This window comes from Dipodomys merriami, unplaced genomic scaffold (genome assembly GCF_024711535.1).
Source record: "Dipodomys merriami isolate MVZ:Mamm:240054 unplaced genomic scaffold, mDipMer1.0.p SCAF_13, whole genome shotgun sequence".
NCBI lineage: Eukaryota > Metazoa > Chordata > Mammalia > Rodentia > Heteromyidae > Dipodomys > Dipodomys merriami.
Genome location: NW_027202604.1, coordinates 14755424 through 14780546, shown reverse-complemented (window position 1 = coordinate 14780546; position 25123 = coordinate 14755424). Strand labels below are relative to the sequence as shown.

Sequence of the window (25123 nt, the reverse complement as noted above, 5' to 3'; positions counted from 1 at the left end):
AAGAGGGTCCTGCCGGCCATTCCGCCTTGGGTGTCCTCATTTACCGATTGAAAAAAAAAATTACTGGATATAAATTATTTACAGCCTATTGTATCTGTATCCGTGTGTGTTCTGTAAGCATTCACTACCGGCAAAGCAGACAGATTATTTTTCTCTTTTAATTGTGTTGATATCTTATCTGCTTTGTTGAAAGCAGAGAGGGGTAGGAAAAAACCACATGACAGGCTGAGGAACTGAGAAACTATGGGGGTCTATCATTTAAAGCCAAAGGACCTCATTTGGTGGAGGGAACTTTAACACATCATGGAGCCCAGAGCTGCTATTTAGCTTGCAATGTGTGTCTATTACTGTCAGTGTGAATCGGGGAAGGACAGGACTATGTTCCTTAAATAAGTCACCCCATGACACTTCCAATCATATCCAGGCACAAAGAAGCCAGGGGGAATGAATGAGAAAGGGACTCACCCCACATTCCTCTTCTCTCTCACCCCTCCAAATCTAGTGACAGAATTTAGAAGTATGTCTGATTTAAAGCTCAACTGGAAAATACTTAGCACTATAAAGCATGTATGTGAATATTAAAATCATGAATCTGTGACTGTATAACTGATTGAAATAAAGCTATACAAAGGATATGGATATGAGGATAAAAGAAAGTCTGGGCCAGCTCTGATCCTCCTTCTCCCTTTGACCTGCACGGCCATCATCAAGAATTATACAAATGCACTGGAAATGTCAATATGCTGCCCCAAAGTTCTTCACTATTATTGAATTTGAAATACTTCTTCCAAACTCAGCAAGTCAGGAATTCATTTGGGTGAAGTGACAGATGAGTGGGAGCTCATACACAGATGATGACTGGAACTCGTTCTCATGTAGTTTATTAATGTGAAGATTTGTCATAAGTAACCCTTCAGCTTTTTGTATCCTCAGCATCAAATCCATCACCCTACCTGGTTTCCAGCATTATTTTCTCATGTGGATGGGATGGGTGGGAGGGTTGTGTGGGTAGGAGGATTACTTCATTTGCCAGTCACCCTCTCCAGGACTGCTGAAGACCAAAAATTCTTGAGTGGCGGTCCAAAGGGCTATGGGCCACTTCACCTTTGGACTTGAACTGACGTTAGGCCTTTGGGCAAAGTGCTAACCCCCCACCATAGCATCCTTACACAAGGCTGCATTACTCTATCTGCCTTCTAGCACTGATGTTTGAGATCTACATGTGTCTGAACAGGAAACACATAGTCCTCATTTCCCTAAGCTGAGCTTTGTTGTATAACTTTCAGCTGGTTTGACAAGAAGCAAAATGCTAAAGAAACCCCAAAGTTCCCCAAATATAGGACCTTTTGACTTTGAGTCTAAAACCCAGTGGAAAGCTTGGCACTGGTGGCTCATATCTGTAATCCTAGTTACTAAGGAGGCTGAGATCTTAGGATTGTGGTCTAGGCAGGAAAGTCTGTGAAACTCTTATCTCCAATTAACCAGCAAAAAAGCTCAAAGTGGAGTTATGGCTCAAGTTGTAGAGTGTCAGCCTTGAGTGAAATAGCTAAGGCACAGTGCCCAGGCCTTGAGTTCAAACTCCAGGACTGGCACCAACAAAACAAAAAAACACAAAAGAATCAAAAACCCAGCAAAATACTAGTCAGTTGATCACAGGACACAGGAGCAAGCTGCACCATATGTGATATTTATGAGTTTCATTTCCACACTGTCAAACGTAATTTGTGGCAACCCACTTTAGAGAAAGCCCAGTGTAGCCACGGCTGGTCCTTTTCTCTCCAAAGTCTACCACCCAACCAGTGTGAGCATCGCATTGAACTCCTGACCTTTTCAGTCATTATCCCAGCATCTCCACAGCCCATCATCACCTCAAGCCAATGTGTGTGAGTGAAAGTCTACCTCTGTTCCTGAAGGGGACTGGGCAAGGGGGACTCTGCTTTCCCTTCCATCTGCTTTTTCCAATAAAAGGGCCCCCCAAAATAAAATGGAAATGAAAAGTGTACAATTAAAAAAATTACATTTTACTTCCTTTTGCTAATGTCTGTAAGATGATTTTTGGCCTGGCAGGAGACTCCAGATGGGCTTGTGTAATGAATATAATTTAATATAGAGAACTGGAGTTCACAGAAACACATTTTTCCAAGTCAGAAGGTAGCGGGTTGTCTCACACTGTTTAATGCAGACAACGCCGGGACCAGTCACTGCATTTCTTTTCTTATTTCACATTGGCCTTTAAACCTAATATCAGCATGGCCAGACCCCAAGCCATCAAAACCAGAAGCTGTCACTGTCCACAATGGGGGTGACACAGGGCTCGCTTCCCTAAAGGCCAGAGACCGCTCACCGATCAACGTGTGTTTCCTCCAGGGTCTCAGGATTTATACCACCAATTAAGGCCATAATGAGTGCCCCAAGTTGACCTCCTAGGAGCAAGAATTAATTAAGCACAGTATTTCTTGGTAAGGAATGACATTTCTCCCGACCAGTTATACAAGGAAGCCACGTTTCCTGATATTATCATGCTTCCATGTGTGAATTCCTAATTGTTAACCCAAACAGAATAGTCTGGGAACACAATTTAGTTTATGTCTTTAATTTGACAATAAAAGAAAACCATTTTTACTTTTATCTTTAGCTAGGGGAAGGCAAAGAGAATGTTTTGAATGTGTACATAGAGAGTATGTAAAGCAAAAAATTACTTACATTGGTAATACGATGTTTCAATTATTAACATCACAAAAGATGGAAACTAACTCATATTTCTAATCTTTTTAATATTCAAAAATAAAGGGAATTGGGCTGGATACTGGTGGTTTAAGGCCTGTAATAATCCTAGCTACTCAGGAGGCTGAGATCTGAGGATCATGGTTTAAAGTGAGCCCGAACAGACAAGTCTGAGAGATTTATCTCCCAATTAACAACAATGAAATGCCAGAAGTAGAGGTATGGAGCAAAAAGCTAAGGGAGAGTGCAAGTTCAAGCCCTCGTACCCATGCACACATGCACACACACAAGTAATAGTAATAATAATAATAAATGGTAATATCACACTGAAACCCCTCGTTCAAGTATATGTGCTAATACAATGTTTTTAAACAATGAAGAGATGTGCTTTAAAACTGTTACCCCAAATTCTTAAGCTTCCATAAATTTTGAATTGAGGTTAAAGATTAAATCTCTGTTTTGTAGGTAATTTGGTCTGGGGGTTGACAGACTTCTGCAAGGGGCCAAATGTAAATGTTTGAGCTGTGGAAGAAATGGTCTCTGCTGAAAATCCTTCTCTCTGTGGGGTCAGAGTGGGGAAGAGACATGCCCAGCAGAGGCAAGAATGAATGTGAACAGCTGCAGGCTTCAAAACCCTATTTATAAAGACCGAAGTTCGATTTTCATGTAATATAACATGTGGTATTCTACTTAAAATATATATTTCCATACATTAAGATACAAAATACAATTTTGTCTTAATGCATAAGTGGCCAAAAACAGTTGAGAGGCAAGATTTAGTTTGTGAACTCTAGTTTGACATCCTCTAGTCTAAAACTGTTGTGCGCACATATATGTGTAAAATACTGAGAATATAGTTAATATACTGTATTAGCTATAACAATTATAGATTTCATATTATTATAATATAGTAACTATGTTATATGTTACTATAATACATATACTATGTTATAGGTAATTATATAAATTATATGTATGTGTATACATATATGATTATATATGATATGTAACACATATATAGTTCTATATATGTACATATTTGATGGTATTGAGGCTAACTCAGGGTTATACCCATCTTCATCAAGGAGATTCCCACTCCAAGAGTGGCATGTGGTAGTGTACACCTATAATCCCAGCTACTCCAGAGGTGGAGACAGGAAGATCTTCAGTTCAGAGTTTGACCTGGGGAAAGTTATCTGGAAACAAACTGAAAGCAAAAGGGCTGGAAGAGTTGCTCAGCATTATGCTTGCCTAGCAAGTAGGAGGTCCTAAATCCAATCTCCAATACCATAAAAAGCAAACAAAATTATCCTTTAAATTAGAAATCATGTCTTTCCCTCCACTGACGAGTTCACACAGCCAGCACAGACCTGGAAATCCCTGCAGTCTATGTGCCAATTAATGTAGTTAACTCTAAAGAGCAGGGGCTTTTTAATTTAGCTCATCCATCACTAAGAGAACATTTTGGTAGAAAATATTAGGATTTCTAAATAACTTTATAGCTCTGTAAATTGCCAACATACCATCTGCAATTGAATTAACATTTATAACCAAACTGAAATAATAAATAAAGCAAATTATGCCGCAAATATTCGCGAGTGCCCAATATGCACTTGAGAATGATAATTAGCATTTTATAATCACGCTTCATTTTCTTTATCCTACTCCCTGTCACATTAATGATAAAATATTTTAAACTGTGCTCTATCAGCAAGCAGCAGTACAATCTCTAGATTAGCCATTAAGTAACACAGAGAATGAATATAGTTTGTGCTGCTGATGTTTTTTGTCCAGAAGAGTTTTGCTCCTAATCTCAGCCTCCAGTCTCTGTGGCTTCTTATCTCTGGGTTTGGGGAGTTTCCTCTTTGCTCCAAATAAGGTCCAGAAAAATCAATGGGTAATTTGTGACTCCTCAACCTGAATTCTACAGGAGCTAAAGCCACACATCCTTTTGTCAATTGGAAGAAAAGTAATCTGTTTTTTTAATGTTTGTTACATTTTTCTGATGAAAACACTGAAGCCGGTCTAGAGGTCAGGAAGTTGAACTTATGCAAATAGAGTAACTCTTCCTCCCAAATGATTCCAAAGTTCTTTCATTATGACCAACCAATAACCCTCAGCTGTGGAATGTATATTTGTTTTCATAGCATGAGTAAAAAGGAATTCAATGGCATAAATCAATAAAGAGCAAATATATACATTGTTTCAACAAGATTTTTCTACCAATTAGCAAAATTGCTCCAAAGTTTCCCATGATCATCCTCCAAAATCACTTCTTTCAAGATACTACACCCAAGGGCAGAGCATAGTAGCATATGTCTGGAATGTCTCAGCTACTGGGAAGGCAAATCACAGTTTAAACTGCCCTAAGCAAAAAGCATGAGACTCTTCCTGAAAAAATACTAAAGGCAAAAGTAATAGGGGTGTAGCTCAGGTAGAAAGTGCTTGGTCCTGGGCTGGGAAGGTGGCTCAGTGGTAGAGCGCTTGCCTTACATGCATGAGGCCCTGGATTCAATTCCTCAGCACCACATAAGCAGGAAAAAAAGCCAAAAGTGGTGCTGTGGCTCAAGTGGTAGAGCACTACCTTGAGCTGAAGAGCTGAGGGACAGTGCCCAGGCCAGAGTTCAGGCTCCATGACTGGACCCCCCCCCCACCTCTGCCAAAAAAAAGAGAAAAAAACAAAGAAAGTACTTGATCCCAAGTTCAGGTCCCATGATTGCAAAAACAGATAGGACTAGAAACATGGGTCAATTTGTAGAGTGCCTGCCTAGTAATTTTGAGGCCCTGAGATCATACGCCATTACCACCACAAGTAAACAGGCCCAATCTTAAATGCTTTCTTGAACCTTTCTTGCTTTTGTTCCTATTCCCTTTCACACTTGACATCTCTGGGGTCTCTGCCTGTGTTGCTTGACTCTGCTACCATTCCCCCACTTCCCCACTTCAGTGATGTTCTAATGTCACAGTCACTGGCTGAGTGTGGTCACTGAAATGTCAACATGTGACCATCCAAATTGAGATGTGTTCTAAGTGTGGACGCTACATCCCCCTTTGAAGATGGAGCATGAAGACATAATGCAAAATATTCCATTGCTGGAATCACCTCAACAATGCCTATTAGCCACATTCCCATGCCGTTAAATCCAAAACTCTGTGAGGAGAGCCAACAATCTGTCATTCAACAAGCCACCCAGTGATTCCGACCCACACTGGAGCTCAAGCTCCATTCACACAGGGAGACAGTGAATTAGAAGACAGCTGGAGCTTTGCCACACTTCCTACCACGCTCTATCATCCCCAACCAGCCCGTGTGATTCCCATGCTGCTTAGGCCTCCAACGATCACAGCGGAGCTATCAACGCCAGCAGTAAAACTAACTCCAAGAAGAAAGAGTACAGATAACTTCACAATAGGTTGGGCTTTTGCAGAAAGCAATCAAGCATTCTGTTATGATGATCAAACATTCTTGAGCCATTTCACTGCTCAAAAAAACTAAGATCATCCAACGATTAGGAAGAAAATATTAGGAACAAAATATCAAGTAAATGGATTGGGATGCAGAGGGCCTTTTACAATGATAGGGAACATGGCTACATTTCATTCTTGTCATACTGTCAAAGAGCAGTAGATAGAGAATGTTAACAATTAAAGGTGTTACCTTTGCTACCACCAAAATCTACCCTGGCTCACATCGCAGGTAGAGAATTGTGCACATCTTGGAAAATGAGAGGAGAAATAACCTGGAGCCACTGGCTTGGCACGGATCGGATGCCCTATGTGGAAAACACGGCAGCAGAGCCTTCCCCCCGGATTAAAGAAGTCAAATACGTGCCTGGCACAAAGGAAGTGTGAGATGAGTACTTTCATTGCTAAAGAAGCTATGTGTATCCATTATTTAATTTCCCAAATAATTTAAGTAATTCCAGAAAGGATCACACCAGGTGTCCAAGAAAATGTGGAGGCAGAATGTAAACTCAAGTTGCCTGATACCTAGCCTCAGGGAATTTAGCACTCCAGACTGAAGGGAGGCCCGGCAATATTAGGAAAAGCAGGAACTGCATTCTGTACTCCACTCCCTCACCAAAATGGACTCTGCTGTGACGTATACAATTTTCTCTCTCCCAAAGAAACACAACCAAGCTTTCAGTATTTTGTATTATGGGCATTTTGTGGGTTATTCCAGCTCACTTCCTGTCTCTCTACTACTGGGAATGAATGCATGGGGGCCAAGAAGGGTTGGTGGAAATCAACTAGATCTTCTTGACTGCCATGAGTAGAATCAGTAAGAAATGTGGGTTCTGTTATTGGTGATTGCTAGCCTCCTTTATAAGGGGTAACGATGGAGTCCTAATAGGAGGTAAACCATGCAGTGTTTGAATCCAATAAGAGATGTGAAAATTTCCACAATCTCACAGGCTGCCAGACCAAACTGACAAAAATCACCAGAACATGCCCATCCTCCTACAGACCTTAAAATCTGCAAAATGCTTTAAAAATGCACTGTGCCAGCTACTAGTGGCTCACATCTGTAATCCTACTCAGGAGGCTGAGATCTGAGGATCCTAGTTTGAAGCCAGCCAGGGCAGGAAAGACTGTGAGACTCTTATCTCCAATAAACTACTCAGAAAAAAGCCACATGTGGTGTTGTGGCTCAACTGGTAGAGCACTAGTCTTCAGCACAAAGATGCACAGGAACAGTGCCCAGGCCCTGAGTTCAAGCCCAAGAACCAGGAAAAAAAATGCATTACTTTATCTGTAAAGACTTGAAAATAAAATTTAACTCATTTCATGTTTGTGGGGTTTTTTGGTGCTAAAAATCTAAGTACAAACACATTAATAAACAGCTTCAGTGTTTCAGTAGTAGAAAAGGAAAATAACATTCACATTCACAAGTAGGTATGAGTTACATAATACTATGCACAGAAAGCCTGAGATTTTCTAAAGCAGACATTTGAAATTCAGTAAAGCACCTAGCACTTCATAATATGGTATGCTGCATTAAAACCAGACTTACTGGGTAATTTTTAAGTAAATACCCTGTGTATTTTCTCATTACTGTTCCCTTGACATGCTGTATGTACTTCACGAAAATTTATAACCAACTTCAAAGAGGAGAGAAAAAAAAGAGAAAGTATTTTTTCACACAATCCAGCTTTAGAAATATGTAGAGAATTTATGCATATTTCAAGTGTTCTTTCTCCTTTGCTAGAGGGTGTACTTAAAAGCCCATAGACAACTTCCAAACTGAAGCCAAAGAGAATTTCAGTTGAAGTCAATGGGAGTTCAGTGCCAGGGAGTTCAGTTCACAGGAAATGCCTCACATTAGACCTACATTTAGTCAAAGTAAAACCTCAGTGGCCTAGAATCAATTGACCTTAATGGTTTTCTGATCTGGCTGGCAGAGCTGGGGTGTGAATGAACGGTCTTCTGGATTACTTTTCCTTCTCTTTCTCGTGGACTTTATGTACACCCTAAGAGGAATTGAATTTGCTCATGTACCTATGAAGCCAGAACCCACTCATGGAAGCTTAAGGCAGGGGGTTCTTGGTTCTCCAGTGACTCATGCCTGTAATTCAAGCTATTCAGGAAGCAGAGATCTGAGGATCGTGGTTTGAAATTAGTCCAGATAGGCAAGTCCATGAGACTCTTATCTCCAATTAACCACCAAAAAGATCAAAGTGGAGCTGTGGATCAAATAGTAGAGTGCCAAAAAAGTTTAGGGACAGTGCTCAACCCCTGAGTTCAAACCCCAGTACCAGGATTCTTTTTAAAGGCAAGGGGTGACCAACCCAATGCCCTGAATGTGGCAGGAAGGATGGTGTGATCTCCTGTACCCTCAGCCCATCTCAGTTCCCTCTATTTAAAAAAATTGAGCCACATGTCTTCTGAGTCCATCAAGGTAAGTATCTTTCCCACAACTGGTTCTTAAGGACAAGCCACACTTGATTTGGCATCTAACTGAATAAGGAGATGTTGGTTAAAACAAACCCGATTTACAATAGCTTAGGATTTCCAAAGAGGGCCACAGTGACATCTCTCATGAGAAATGTGCCTTTTAAATGGCATCCATGTAAGTAAATATACCAGTTAGAGGAGGGTTTTGTGTTCCCTTAGCTGAGATCTGGGTGGGTTTATAATTGCTTTGTCTACCAGGATTGGACTGAGTGAAACTTGTAGGACTTCCAAGGCTAGGAAAGAAAATGATTTTACCTTGACCTCTGCAGCCCTAGCATTGGGGTCTCTGAGACACTCAAGTCCACTCCATAGAACTGCCATTTTGGAAGGAAGCTCAAGACCTATTTGGAAGCTAATCATAAGTGTTTTGGTTGATAACTCTACCCAATAACTCCACAGAGACTATCAGTATCCAGGCCCTTAAGTGACAATATCTCTAAGTGATTCTACTTCCCATTCATTTAGTCATTTCTAGACATGGAGTCTCATCACCTGGAGCCTGAGAGAGTATGAATTAAACAAGTGATTCTTACTCTGTCTAAACTAATGATCCAAAGAATTTGAGGGAGGAAAAAAAAAAAGTTGTTTTAGGCAGCAAGGCTTGTAATGGTTTGTTATGCAGCAATGGTAATTGGGACAACAGAGTCTGATCACTTTAACCATATGGAATTTTTTCCTTATATACTTAGTTTTAATTTATTTTGATTTGTTAATTAAACCCAAACTCAGAGTTTGAGTTTGAACTCAAGAACTTGAACTTGCTCAGCTTGCTTGTTTAGTTGGCACTGTATGACAGAATCTTAATCCTTTTGCTGCTTCTTTTGAAGTTGGAGTCTTTTGGACTTTTCGACATGGGCTGGCCTCAAAACATGATCTCTAGACCTGAGCCTCAGGAGTGGCTAGGATATCAGATTATGAATCATGGGTGCCCAGTTCATGCACTTGCTTTTTGTTTTATTCTTGGTCTGAGATCAAGACTTGAGCTCAGTACCTGCTACTTTCTCTCACAGGCTAGTGCTCTACCATGAGCCATGCCTCCAATCCCATCATACACTCATTTTTAAGAGTTAAACTCTAAGTAAGGTGAGACATGGTATGACCACAATTCTGAGTGTGACTCAGTATTTTTTTTTTACTCTAAATTGATGTTATTAACTATGCATAAGGAACTTCTAAATAAATCTACAAAGAAGAATGATATAAAAAATAGTAAGAATCTGATGAATCAAGATAAAATAGAACACATCTGTATTCTCAGCTACTAGGAAGGCAGAAGTAGGAAGTTCATGGCTCAGGAATAGCCTGGGCAAAGTATTGAGATCTTATCTGAAAGACAAAATAAATGTAAAAGAACTCAAGAGGTACAAGATGTGACTCAAGAGGTATCATGCTTGCGTAGCAATCATAAAGCCCTGAGTTTCAATATTTCAAAGATAGACAGATGTCTGATAGAAAGATGATAGATAGATAAATAGATGACAGATCGACAGATAGATAGTATAACTAAACAGGAATGCTTTACTTAAGGAAATGTGTCAGGGAGAGCGGGTAGTTTGGTACTGTTGGAAAGAGGACCTCTTCTTCCACTACCTATGAATGAAACTGTTGGAGACACTTGGATGGAGAGCCACAGGATTGCAGCAACACAAATGAGCATGAAGATTGTTGACACAGAAAAAGGGCCAGCATTAAAGACTGTCCATTCTTCTTCTCTAGACAGATTATAAAGCTTTATTTCTCTACTCCATTTGGATAGAGTAGGGCTGTAGAATTGCTCCAGCCAATGAGTATTCATGAAGGTGGAAGTCCCTGTAGGAGAAGAATGGAGCAGTGCACATCTTCTGCAACTTGTTCCCTGGATGCCATGGCTAGTGGATTTATGACTCTCTGTGCCTCTTGCCAGTCTTGATCCTTAAATGAAGGTGACATCGAATAAGGTTCTGCCTGTCTAAGGCTCACACAGGGCCTGAGTGCCAAATAAATAACCATGCTTGAAGCCACGATAACTTTGAAGTTGGGTTGTTCTGTAGCATAACCTGACCTCACCTTGACTGAAGTGGGAAGAGTTAGGACCTCAAATGTGATAGAAGAAAGAATGTTATTGAGAGAGAAAAACATTGCAAGTCTGCTTCGTGGAAGAATCCAAGCACAACAGTACAGGCTGGGTCATCTCAGAGACAGGTTAGAACCTCAACATGCCTACAGCAGAAGCTTCCAAGGAAGGGAGCTTCATGATGGGCAGAAGAGAAGGATGGGTTCCCTTGGAACTCATAACCCATGCTTTGCGACCATGCCTCCCAATCATCTTGAAAAAGAAGCAAATGTGAGGAAATTTCAAAAGTCTAGCCAAGTCACTTTGTGTTTCCTATTAAAATCATTCCATAGGTCCAGATAGGAATTTCCAGTTCATTAGTTAACATAAGTTACTAAAATATTTATTTAGTACCAAAATGCTTAAACATACTTTATTTTCAGTGAATTTTGCCTGTTTGTTTCTCTTCTGTTAGGTGGATGCGAACACCTCCTCCTCTCCACCCCACCCCACTCTCCCTCATTCTCCCCTCACCCCCCCCCCCGCCTGACAGGAGGCAGGTAAACATCCTAGTACCTCAGAGGTCACTGGTGTCATTCCTCAACAAACGCTCTTATTTCTAATAATAATATGAGCAGTAGAGAACAGGGATACTCTTTCGGAGCCCTAGGACTCCTAAAGGATAAGATGTATGAAGAGAATCAAATAACACAGGAATACCTGATCCAGACATGCTTGCTCAAAATACTCTTGCAGGTTTCTTAATTCACCAGGTCCCTGAAATCAACCCTGTGAACTATATTGCAGTAAATATCTTACACGTGGGGAGTGGAAAATAAATGATAGCATTGTGAGTGTGCACTAAAAACCCAAATATATTCAGTGATAACAGTCAGATTTCTTTATTGGGCCCTTTTTATATGTTTACTATTTTGAAGTAGTTGTACATAGGACTTGCCATTGTACAAAGCACTATATAAAAACATAATGCATCTTGATCAATGTCACTCCTTTTAATATTCTCACCCATCCCTCCCAACCTGCCTCTTACCTCATTTTTCTTATTTATTGGGCTTTAACACATACTTTGGTGTAGCTCTTATCTACACAAAAATGTATTTCTATTTTGGAAATAAATTCATTACCTGTGTGCATATTACATACAAACATAAGACTCCAATTTTGGTAACTAGAATTGGCACTGAACATGCGTTTAAAAGGGAGAGTTTCACCTAAATCTAAAAGTGAGAGATAGCCAGGTACTAGTGGTTCACACCTGAAATTCTACCCATCTGAGGAACAAGGTTGAAAGCCAGCCCAGGCAGGAAAGTCCATGAAAGTCTTATCTCAATTAACCATCCAAAAGCCCAAAATAGATTATCTATCTCTACTGAGATAGATAAGCTAAGAGATTACACCTAAGCCCTGAGTTTAAGCTCTAGTACTGGTACAAAAAAGGGTGAGGGGGGGGATAATTTAAGACTAAAGTACAATGAAATGAGGAATTGCACATTTACTTCCATCTTAGGGTAATAACCAGAATGAGCACAATTGCTTGATATCTGAGAACCTCCCCTCAAATTTCTGGCATTGAGCTAAAAATTTCACTATTTTCCTATCACAGTTCAGCACAACAAGCTTTGCTGAAAGTTATGCAAGCATTTTAGTGTAATGCTTTTGAGAAAATCATTGACACGATATATTATAGATTCAAACAGAATAGATGCCAATAGGTGTCTGTACCCAGTACTCTAGAGGCTGAGATCTGGAGGACTGTAATTCAAAGCTAGCCTAGACAGAAAAGTCTGTGAGACTCCATCTCTGATTAACTAATAAAACACCAGGCTGGAGGCACAGTTCACGTGGTAGAGCACCAGCTGTGAATGAGAGCATGAGGCCCTGAGTTGAAGCCCCTGTACCAGCTTAACAACCACAAATAAAAGGCTAGGTGCCATCAAATGACGTCTTACTGACTAAGAAAACAATATATTGTGTCACTTCGGGTCAGAACCATGGGAAGGAACAACAGTCATGCGGAATATACCTCTGGAAAGTGACAAATATCAAAGACCATACCTCCCCTCAAGGGCTGTTATTTTGAAACTAATTCTTTATGCTATTAAGTGGTTACACATATCATCTAAAGCTGCTACTTTCAAAGATACTCCCTATAGAGAAGGACATGAAGAAATGACATCCAGACCAAAGCTCTCCTTTCCCCAAGAGCAGTCAGATAACTCCTGTCCAGTTTCTGTAACAAGGATAATTTCTTTCCGTGATTTGGGGGACTTTCCAAGTCTCTATGAATGGTAGTCTTGTCTACTTAGGAGGCTGCTATGTTCAGATTCAAAAGCACAGAGAGGAACCAATGATGTTTGATCATTTTAGTTTCTCCAAACTTGCTTAACCATGACAATCTTTTGAAAAACTAAAGCACTCCCAGACACTGCCCTACCTCAGAGTTTTCGAATGCTTATGACTTTAGCCCTCACGGCACCTGAGAAGTTCATTTTACGTGTTCCAGTTCAGTGCAGATGTAGAAAAAGCTCCACTGGAACTGAGAGGTCTCACTGAAGATTGTATTTTTCCTTACTGGAGTATTTACCTTGCAGGTCCACAATCTCGGTTATAAATAAAGCATTGCATAAAGCCCTGAGAAAGGAGAGGCCTATGTTAAAATACAAAGCCTGACAGGACACTTGAGAAAATGCTATGAAGTTGAATTTCCTGTACCACCTTCTCGCATTTTGACACTACTGAAAAGGGAACGGATCACCTGGCAGACAGTCCACCTCGACTATTGACAAGTGTGACAACAAGCGTTGCAAAACCAGCTCTACCTCGTACATTGATGCAGCCTGTACTTCTCTGCTTTTCACATAAAACAAAACCAATCCAAACAGAAATGCCCCAGGCGACAGTGCTGGCCACGGAACTGGTGCCAGAAATCTGGGCAGGACATGGCTAGCAAAGGAATGTCATCTTTTCACTGTAGAACAAGGAACAAGGAATGGGGCTTTAATGAGCAGGCTTGCCAGAACCCTGCTTTTCCTCTTCAGCCCAGACAATGCTAGCATTGAACAGGCAGAAGATGAACATGGATTTTTTTTTAATATACCCTTTTCTACGTTTGTTCCAGGGCTGAGTTCAAGGTCCACAGAACAAAACTTTCCCCATTCTGGCATCGTTTATTCACATGATACATCTAGGCTTCCTCCTGCGCTGGAAAAATACTGAACAGCAGCAACAATAACAACAATTCAATAACAACTGTTCATAAAAAATACAAGAGAAATTCCAATTCTAAAGTAACAGCTCAGATAGCAGAAGCGTGGTGACATGAAAACATCTAGAAGAATGTGGGTTTCATGACACGAGGATCATGCTAGGCTAGTAGGGTTCTCCTGTGAAGGACACATGCTTTTGTCACACTATGAGAACAGAAAACAACTTTCATCGGGTGCTCCATGGAAGGCACAGCTAGCGGGAGGAAGTGAGCTATTTCCCAAGCTGGAGGAAGTACTGACTTTTTAGGTCCTAAGGACAGTCATATGATTGTCTGTAACCATTTGTATTTCCTGGAGACATTTTGTCTACATGCACTTTTTGCCTTGTAGGCTGAGAATGGGATCTAACCCCGATAAAGATTTAAATCCACAGGGGAAGTCTTTCCCCATCTCTCAAAACGCCAAAACAGAACATAGCATATGGAGATGTTTAAAAAACATTGACTTCGTGGAGATAGCTTGATGTGTTTCAAGGCAAAGGAAGCACAGAAACCTATCCAAGGAGATTTTTATAGTGAACATTTCAGTAAGAGGAACAGATCATAAATCAAGGCCACACATGATTGAGTTTGGCCTTATGAACTTCTGCTTCCTCATCTGTAAAATATATTCACCTACTTCTTTAATAGTATGAGGATCAACACACATGCACATGCATGTGCACACACACACACACACACACACACACACACACACACACACACACACACACACCCCTCCCTATGCTAGAACTTTTAGCTTTCACCACATCTATGATGTCTTTCTGCAATAAAAAAAACAAATCTATTAGAGTGTATGGCTAGATGACATCTCCCAGCTTCCTTTGCAGTTGCTTTGGTCATGTGACCAGTTGGAGCCAATGATATGTGGAATTCGAGGCCCAGCTTTTAAGAAGCTGGTGTTGCCTTTTCTAGTCTTCCTTTTTTATTTTTATTTTTTAAATCAGTCCTGGGACCTGAACTGAGGGTCTGGGCTCTGTCGCTGTGCCTCTTTGTGCTCAAGGCTAGTGCTCTACCACTTGAGTCACAGTGCCACTTCCAGATTTTTCTGTTTATGTGGTACTGAGGAATTGAATCCAGGGCTTTATTCATGTTAGGCAATCACTCTACCACTAAGCCATGTTCCCAGTCCATTTCCAGGATTTCTTGCCATTCCAGTGGATAGAATCAAATAATGTCAAGAAACTAGTAAATGTCATGCTACAACACAGGACAGAGACTGAGATTCTAATCATTCTGTGGAAGATAGAAGTTTTTCAGTCAGGAATGTATGACTGAGCTGTTATGAATAACAGAGACATTGGAGTATTGTGTGTTTGTGTGTGTGTGTGTGTGTGTGCGCGCGCGCGCGTGCGTGCGCGCGCACGTGGGGCTTGAGCACAGGGCCTGGACACTACTTGAGCTTTTTTGCTCATCTAGTGCTCTACCACGTGAGCCATAGCTCCACTTCTGACCACCCCCCAACATATTCTTTTTTGGTCATTTATTAGAGATAGGAATCTCATAGACTTTCCTTCCTGGGCTGGCTTCAAACCACAATCCTCAGATTTCAGCCTCCTGTGTAGGTAAGATTATAGGCATGAGCCACTGGCTCCCAGCTGGAGAATATTTTTATTTCAGATAAGCATGACTGAATTTCATTCCATACACAAAAATATATCACCTCTCTACAAGAATCCACACTAAACAATGGAAAGCATTTTATTTAATTTCGCTGGTAAAACAGCCTGAAAGCAGGAGGACTGAATTATTCACCTTCAAAAGGTAACTAAAACATGATCTCTGAGAGTATAAATTTTATTTAAACAGATGGGCATAGTAGTGCATACCTGTAATCTTAGCTACTTGAGAGACCATGACCAGGAGGACCACAGAAACTAGCCCTAGGCAAAAATGTGAGACTTTAGCTGAAAAATAAGTAGAGCAAAAAAAAGGAATGGGGTTATAGCTCAAGTGGTAGAGTGTCAACCTAGCAAGATATAGACCCTCAACTGAAACCCTAGTACCACCAAAAAACTAGAAATAATTTTCAAGCATGACATATCACTTTTGGGAAAGCTCAAAAGTATACTTCATTTTAGGTTTTGCTGGTTCACTTGCAACACTTACACTATATGGTTAGCCTGCCTTTTTAGATGATATTCCTTTGAGGCTTGGGGAAGACAACTTATTTTGTTACCTTCTTACTCTATGCTTTAAATCTGAAAATGGACTATTTATTTTAGGTGCTTTTTTAAAAAATGGCTAGAATCTTCATGAAATAGATACTGAAGACATTATTGAGAAGTGAGCCATTTTCAAATTGACAGGTTAACCATGAATACTATATTTCTTTCTTTAACTGAAAAACAAAGCCAAAAACCTTTACCAAAAATTATTGCTGTTGAGTTTGTTTGCTAAAACAAAAACAGCACATGACAGTATTGTAGGCATTTTCAGTAACAAACAAGCTAAGTAAACATTTAAATTAGAATTCCAGAACTTTTAACCATTAAGAAAAACAAAACCCACTAAATTAAATAAAGTATTTTCTCCCAGCCAACATGAGGGTTGCAGGATAATTCAGAATTTACCTTCCCCTTCCTATTTATTCATTGCCAGGAAAGGGGTGGGGGAGACAAAACAGATTTTCTGCTTTTTTTCAGCCCCAAATGACATCTTTATTTAGAAGAAAATCTGTGCAGAAGAAAATCTCAACTTCATTCTTGCTGTCTTAATGTTCTGTGCATCGAGTTTTCTTTCCTTTAAAAGACCAAGAGCCCATGGGAAGGTGGCTCAGTGGTAGAGCGCATGCCTTGCATGCATGAGGCCCTGGGCTCGATTCCTCAGCACCACATAAGCAAAAAGAAAAAAGCCAGAAGTGGCGCTGTGGCTCAAGTGGTAGAGCACTAGCCTTGAGCTGAAGAGCTGAGGGACAGCGCCCAGGCCCAGAGTTCAGGCCCCACGACCGGACCCCCCCCCCAAAAAAAGACCAAGAACCCAAAGTACTCTTAAAAATATCAGTATAATTGCTAGTTCAAGACAATATGAAAGACAACTTTCATTTGCAGTGAAGGTTAACTTGAGGTAGAAGGCAGAAAATTACTAAGAAAAAAAATGAACTGGGCTTCGGCCCCCCAAAACCTTGCTCATCCTGTTTATTAAAATTCTCACAGAAATGTACATGGATGGATCATGGAAAAACCCTATGCAATTAGGTATAATTCATTATCTCCTTAGATAAAGCGTGTACAGTTATGAGGGCATGTATCATCATATAATTGTATCTAACTTATGACATGTAATCTGTGGGTATATTAATTGCTATCTAGTTGGACATAGTTTATGATTATAAAACATAGGTGGAGGCCACTCTCTGTGCTTCACAAGCCAATGGTGATCAGGTTGTGATAGAGAGCAGCCCCAGCCTCCTGAATTTATAGTCAGATGGTAGGAGGCTGATTTTAAATAAATACCTCTACAATGATAACTGAGTTTCATTAATAATCAGTATCACAAAGATGAACAACAAAAAAGTATAGAAGGAGACTTAACCTGAAGTTGTGGGAAAACTTCTCTGAGGAGAGGGTGGGTCTTTTTGTTTCTTTTTCTTTTTCTTTGTTACTACCATCAGAGTTTGAACTCAGGGCCCCAAGCTTGCTGGACTTAATTGTGTGGTTGGTGTTCTATCATTGAAGCCATGCTTCTAAGTTTGGCTTTTTGTTGGCAATTTTAGTGATGAAGTCTTGGGAACTTTTCTAACTGGACTGGCTTCAAACCATGATCCTCTGGATCTCAGCCTTCCATGTAGCTAGGAATACAGGCATAAACTATGTATTTCCTCATTTACTGACAGAGGGCTATGCAAATGAATACTACCAAAATGAATGTCCATTCAACTTTTTCATAGCTATTTCATTCCAAGCTAGTTTACCTTCTAATTCTACCTCCAGCTTTTGTCTGGAACATTTCAATCCCCTTTCTTACAAGGAATGTACACAGGCATCTATGAAATCACTATTTCCATGAAGCTCCATGAATGAGTTCTCTGAGGACCCTTCTCAGCACTTGCCAACCTCTTCTTGGCCACTGTCATGGGCACAAAAGTAAACAGTACTGCTCACTTTCCCATGCATGTATCCGTCCATCTAGCAAACACTTTCCCATGGACCTATGGTTTGACAAACATTGTTCTTGGTACTTTCCTATAACATTGGAAACAAAATACTAAACCTTCCATTTCCATATTCTAGAGCCTGTCTTGTGGGAGGTGTTTATTTGTGTTGGGGAATAAGTTTTCCCTTGATGGCTGATTGTAACAACAACCAACAGCCTTAGTGTTTAAGAAGAGACCTATTCAGTGTAAGTTGAGGATTACCATAAGCAACTTGAAGGCATATATCATAATCCAGGTTAGCTAAGATGTGTACCTAGGTTTGTTATTTTCTTTAGTAATCTTATACAGGTCTTGGGGCTCAAAATTGTAGCCAACCCCCTAATCAGAAGCAAGTACTGAAGTGAGGAAAGCCAAGAATATTCTCCAGACTAGTTTTTTTGTTTCTGTTTATCTGTGCCAATTTTAAAATGTATTTTTAAATGGCCCTGGTCAAATAAAATCACTGAGCCCATTTATAGTATTTAATAGGCATTCTAAAATTAAATGCAGTCATCCATCTTCCTGATTGCAAAACTTTTTGTGACTGGACATTCTATTTGTTGTTAGGCTGGAAATCCCAGCCCACGCTCTTCAGAGCCACAAGAAGAGAAGAGAACCCCTCTCTTCAGCAGCAAGTATAACATGGGCAGATTTTTAAAAAATGGACAGACTTAGCCCTCAGGGACTGAAGGGGCTAGTGAAGTTCAAACTCTTTAAGGCTGCTTTACAGAGAAAGTGGCCAACGTGGCTGCAGCAGGCATCTCTGTTGTGAATTGTGGAGAGGATCCAATATGGCCACCTGCGCTGGGCCTGGGCTGGGCCTGAGCTGGGGCTTTTGTACTGGAGACTAGAGGGAGGCTCTCTAGAACAGAATCAAGCCACAGCGGGAGCAAGCTGGTATAGGTCTTGCCTGCTAACTATCTCTTCTAGGAAAAGAATACTTTGTAAGGTTTTTTTAAAAAAAAAATCACTTCTGGTGTTGTTACCAAGAAGTCAACTGTTTCAGGAAATGACAAAGATGCTACTGTGTAAGTTTATCCCTACCTGTTTTGTTTTTGTAATTTGTTACCCAAGATGTGCCATTCTTGACCATAATTCTCAATAGCTTCTAACCTTCTATATATTGTGCACCTGGAGCAATGGGTTTTACAACAGGCTGAGGATTTCATTCTTAGCCTTAGACTATACTAATGTATGCATTCTAAAAAGCTTCCAAAGTTTAGGATGCCAGGTGTTTCTGGAAGTAGCTGATTTTGGAAGTAGGTGCTGAGTGTGAATGGGATGAAGGGATGGTCAGTCAAGGAGAGTGGTCTTGAAGATGTGAAGTCATGGACTAAGGGTCATCAACTAATTCTGCAGCTGGGAGGGTGCAACAATGTTAGCCTAGAGTCCCCTCAAGTTAGATGACCTGCAGACTCTTCATCAGATCCTTGGGCCACCAATTTCTCAGTATTGTGAGGAGGAGAGTATCATTGTGTACTATGCCAGAAGTCTGGAAGTGATAGCCCCAAACAAAGGCTACATGTGGCCCACTGCTTGCTATTATAAATAAAGTTTTATTGGCAGTGTTTGTTTTGCTATAAAAGAATGAGAACTGATATCAAAACAGTTCTAAATTTATTATGTATAGACGTAATAGCTATAATTAAGCATGGCACAAACAACAAGTAAGCATATATATCGCTTACCATGTGCCAGATACTATTCTTTGTTTTTGTATGTTATGTATATATATGCATATATATATATATATATGTTTTATATATGGTATCTTACTTTATACTTGTAAAAATACTGTGATGTAGTTGGCATTATGTCTATTTTTCCAGATGAGAAGAGACAGAAAATTAAGATGCTTCCCAAGGCTGTCAAGCTAGAAAATAACCAAGCTAGCTAGTAATCAGTTATTACATTTTTGGGGGGGGGGAGAGGGGAGTAGTCAGTCATGGAGTTTGAACTCAGGATCTGCATGCTGTTCCTGAGCTCTTTTGTTCAAGGCTAGCACTCTACCACTTTGAGCCACAGTGCTACTTCCAGTTTTTCTGGTGGTTAATTGGAACTAAGTATCTCATGGACTTTTCTGCTCAGGCTGGCTTTGAACTGCAATTCTCAGATATAAGCCTCCTGAGTAGCTAGGATTACAGGCATAAGTCAATTTCTATTCTTCTTGAAAGCTAAAACTGTGGAAATATATTGTTAAGGCTAAAACTGTACATAAATGTTATCTATAAGATATGAGACACATTATTTTATTTATATTATCTCACTATTAGTTATTTTGAAACTGGGTCCTGTTCTTATAGTCCACGCTAGCCTGGAACTCACTTCAGCTTCTTCAGTGCTGAGAGTACATGCATGTGGCACCATACCTAGTTTTACTTTAAATATGATATTATCACTTTGTTCTAATGCCAAACCTTGACTAAACACACCAGAATGTCATTTGATGTACTCTTTGTACCCTGCAAAATACTGCCATCATTCAGCTGGAAATCCCCTGACCGGGACATCCCAGGGGTGTGTCTAGTGGTTTGTGTTGCCATGGTGATGTTGTGTCAATACAGCAGCTACTGACCATTCCCAGAGGTTAACCACAACCCATTCATTAAATTCTGACCATCCTCATATGTCTGCAGCAGTGGCTGAAACTGCCACTTGGTTCCTAGGAAGATGAAAGCCTCTCTTCCTCATCATAGTTAAGAAAGTCATTCTGATTATGCAGGCAGAAGCCACTGTGGGCATTATTTCTTGAAGATAAACATTCTGGGTTCTGCTCAGAAGTTGTGCTTAAGACTAGAGGTCCCCAACCTGAACAGTGACCTTGGAACTCCAGACAAGGGCTGGATCAGATGCCCACAGCTAATAGTCCAAAATGACACCATGCCTATGGTCCAGGATAAATATTAAAATCTATGTAGGAAAAATTCAATAAGGGAAACTGTCTATCAATCCATTATCATCACAAAGGAGAGATTCACTTTATAGACGAAGAAACCATAAACTGATACACACTTTTTCAAGGATATTTTGTCTATTCATATTAAAAGTTTTAAGAGTGTATAAAATTATCTAGGCGATGGAGACTCATGCCTATAATCTTAGCTACTCAAGAGGCTGAGATCTGAGGATCTCGGTTCAAAGTCAGCCCGGGCAGGAAAGTCTGTGAGACTCTTATCTCCAATTAACTACCAGAAACAGGAAGTGATGCCGTGGCTCAAGTGGTAGAGCCCTTGCCTTGCGCTGAAGAGCTGAGGGACAGCTCCCAGGCCCAGAGTTCAAGCCCTACGACCAAAAATAAATAAATAAATTAAATAAAATAAAAAAGAATGTGTAAAATCAATATAGCAAGGTATAGGCCTATAATCTAGTTTCAGGAGGCAGAGGGAGGAAGATGAAGAGTATGAGCCCAGCCTACACAAATTTAGACAGATTACGTTTCAAAACAATACACAAAAATAAAAGTAAAACTAAACAAAGGAATGAGGTCATGACTCAAGTGGCAGAATATTTGCCCATCAAGCAAAAGGCACTGGGTTCAATTCCCAGTATTGAAAAAAAACAAAACAAAAAACGAAACAAACCCAACGTATAAAGTCATTGATGAAGAAAGTCCACTTCTAAAATTCACAAAGAAATTATCAGAGGTATAGCTGAAGGCTGTACACTAAAGTACTAGCTTAAAGAGACATAAATTGAAACCCTTCTAATCATATAACAAGAGACTAGTGAAATAACCCATTTCATTAACTGCATAACTATAAAAAATACGCAGTTGTTAAATTTTGATTCTGAAATATTACTAAACTTTAAAGTTAGGATAACACTAGCATACATCATTAAAACCTATTTGCTTTGTATAATGAATGAACAAAAACATAGATAATCACATGCACATACTTATGGAAAGAATGAATGGTAACTGTTTTCTCCCAGGACAGAACAAGGGTTATTTTAATTTTCTATTTTTATACAATGAAGTTTACATAGAATAGGTCATTTTAAATGATCAATGAGATTGTATATTTTTAAAACCTTATTTCCTTGTTATTAGCTTTTACATTATAGGCTTTGTTTTTTCACACTTGGTTCCAAGGAAGCCCAAATGTAAGCCAGGAAAGAAAGTCAACATGTCCATAAACTTATCCACAGCCCCTAAACCACTGAATTCAATGCCTGGACAATTCTTCACATCCTGCTGGCTTACTGTTCTGATAAAGAATATATTATCTTATGACTCTGAATTGCTTCGCTGACGTATCAGAGTTGTGTTGATTGGTGTGGGTTTATGTTGGGATCTTTTGGAACCTCTGATTATTACAGGAGGGAGAGAATCCATTGACTATTACCTGATTAAACCAGTTTGTGGCATACAGACTGTGAAACCACTTGGTGTTTACACAAAAAGCCCACGTTGGGTATCTCTGTCCCAAGACAGGAAACAGAGAAGCTCCTTCCAACTTGAGCACATGAGATGACTTAAAAGGTTTTTGGAAATACAGACGTATTTTATCACTTAACTTTCAAATAAACACCGACAGTGATTTACTTAAATGTTATACAACAATTGGGTAAAATGAAGCTAAACCACTGAAGCTTTCCCAGGTATTATGACAGATTTAAGTAAGTTCAGCTAAAAGTTTTCCATATATATGGTTGTCCATATAATTCTATTACAAGTTACTAGAGAAAGAAAATTCCTTTCAAATAACCCTCACAATTCCAGAGGGAGGGAGGTGTTCCTAAATCTTCAATAGATTTTCCCAAATAGATTTTATTCTGTGAAATAATATCTGTTATTTCAAAAGATCTAAAAAGGTGAGAAGATTCACATAGTGACTTCAACTGAGTGACAATTGCATATTTGTTCAACCTCCTTCTTGACAAGTCCATTATTTGTCAGGTTGGATGTATTGGGGAGAGGTTGGGGTCCCTACCGCTGTGTTCATCGGGACTGGATATGCAGCATGATAGACAGAATACAAATATGACCCCAGTTTTCCTTCTGTTTCCATTCCCTGGAGGATGAGATTCTGACATTCCTCTTAGGAAGCACATTCCTACCTTTGGGGTTTAGAGTGATCTTTAGACACCCTTGGGTCAATAACATGAGGCAGTAGACAATGTGCTGTTTTTGCTCTCTCCTGGAACCCGCCTCTGCCAGTAACCTGGGCAGACTCTACAGAGGTGCACAGAGGCTCTCCAGTCAACAGTCAGCATCCCCAGAGGCAGCGCCAATCAGATACCCTGCAGCTGACCAGACTCTCAGTGGAGCATGGCTCAGACCAGACAAACCACGCGGATGAGCCTGGCCAGCACTGAAGAATTATAATAAGCATTATAACTTTGTCTTCCAGTTTTAGCATGGTTTGCTACATGACTATGTCGAACCAGCACACACACAACCGTGCTAATTCTAATGACCCAAATAAAACACTGCAGTAGAACCTCTATAATAATCCAACAAGTTAACGATTACAAATGGATCGTGCAATTTAGATATATAAATAACAGACTGAAATAACGATCCAGAAAGGACGGATAAAAAAAGTTATATATCTAGGAAAGGGCTAGCTCAAGACAGCCATAGTACCTTTGAAAACTATTTTATGGTTGGGTTGAATATATGAGTCATTCTTTGTTTCTTTTCTCCCTTTAAAAAAAAAAAGGATAAGAAACTTTTTCACTCAAGCCTGTTGGGTTTGATAACGTTTGTCTAGCTTGATTCAAAGCAGCCACAGGCTCTCTGACACATGTTCAGCCTGCAGGACTCTGTAGGCAGGAGCTTTAAATCTACCTCCCTTGAATCTGTGACACATTCTCAGTAGCAAGTCTCTACAGGCTGAAAATCAAACTCAAATGCAAAGGCCACACAGCTGAGGAAGTTGCCAAGAGATAAATCCCAATTTCAACCTTGGATTGTCTGCAAGTTGATGCAGGGGACTGTCAGTCATATTTAAAATATAAAATAAAACAACAAAAGATACCAGATGGCATGATCTTCAAGAGAAACAGAATGATGTTTCTCCAGACTCCTTCAAAAGGTTCTTCGTAGCTGAAAGAACGCATATGGGTGGGGAGATTAAGGGACCAGGAATCTCTGGCCTCTATCAGTCACTTGCAGATGTTTCTGAAGTTTAAACTAAAGAGATGAAAGGAAATAACCACACCCGTGAGATACAATCAAACCCACCACACCAATTGGGGGCGACATTACAGATGTCAAAAGAGCTTGTTTTGGGTGGGGGAGGAGAAGCTGGATAGGTCACCTGCCCAGAACAAACGGAGAATCAGCCTGGCACAGAGAGAGAGAGACATGCTACTCACCTTACACCCTTCGCAGGCGCTGACCCCATAGTGGTAGCCTGATGATTTGTCCTGGCAGACGAAACAGGGCTTGTACACTCTCGGGGGAGGCAGTGGAGACGGAGGGCTGGGGACCAGTTCCTCAGAGCTGGTGCTCTGGGTTTCGATTGCTATGATGGAGATCGGGTGAGGGGGGATGGGAGGAGAGAAACAAAAGAAAATACTGTTTAGTTCCTTTATCTATTTATTTCATTCCTGATTTCACAGGTCTCCTCTGGCCAAAGTTCAGCAGAATCAACTGTCCTCAAAGTCCACACTGGTTTCATGGTGGGGACCCCAGTGCAGGGCTGCATGGCTTATAAAGCAATCTCAAGCATCTACCAGATGTGAAGTTTACCCTCGTGTTTCAGAATGATGACTTTCATCACAGAAACTAAGTTCAAGTCACTCAGGGAGTAACTTATACAAGACCAGCAGGTTAAAGCGAGATCCGATGTCCCATTCATTGCTCCATACTTTATAACCACATTTTTCTCCTTTCTTCTTTTTCATTTATATCTGCCTCATGTTGACCCTGCAATGAATTCCGTGGGGTCTGCTGCTCACTTCACCAAAAGTAAATTTGTTTAGAAAGAATGAAGAAAATGCCCAAACCAGTCATCCAAGATGTTTATGACAATGGTTTTCA

At 40.2% G+C, this 25123-nt stretch overlaps 1 protein-coding gene across 1 annotated transcript in view; it reads right to left on the bottom strand.

Annotated features, from left to right (window-relative positions):
* The window catches only part of Rarb (retinoic acid receptor beta), a 147434-nt gene that overhangs the window by 88892 nt on the left and 33419 nt on the right, over positions 1-25123 (bottom strand). The window contains exon 2 of the mRNA XM_070018712.1: positions 24457-24605. Within this exon, the coding sequence (XP_069874813.1) occupies positions 24457-24605 (149 nt within the window). The remainder of the gene's footprint in view (positions 1-24456; positions 24606-25123) is intronic.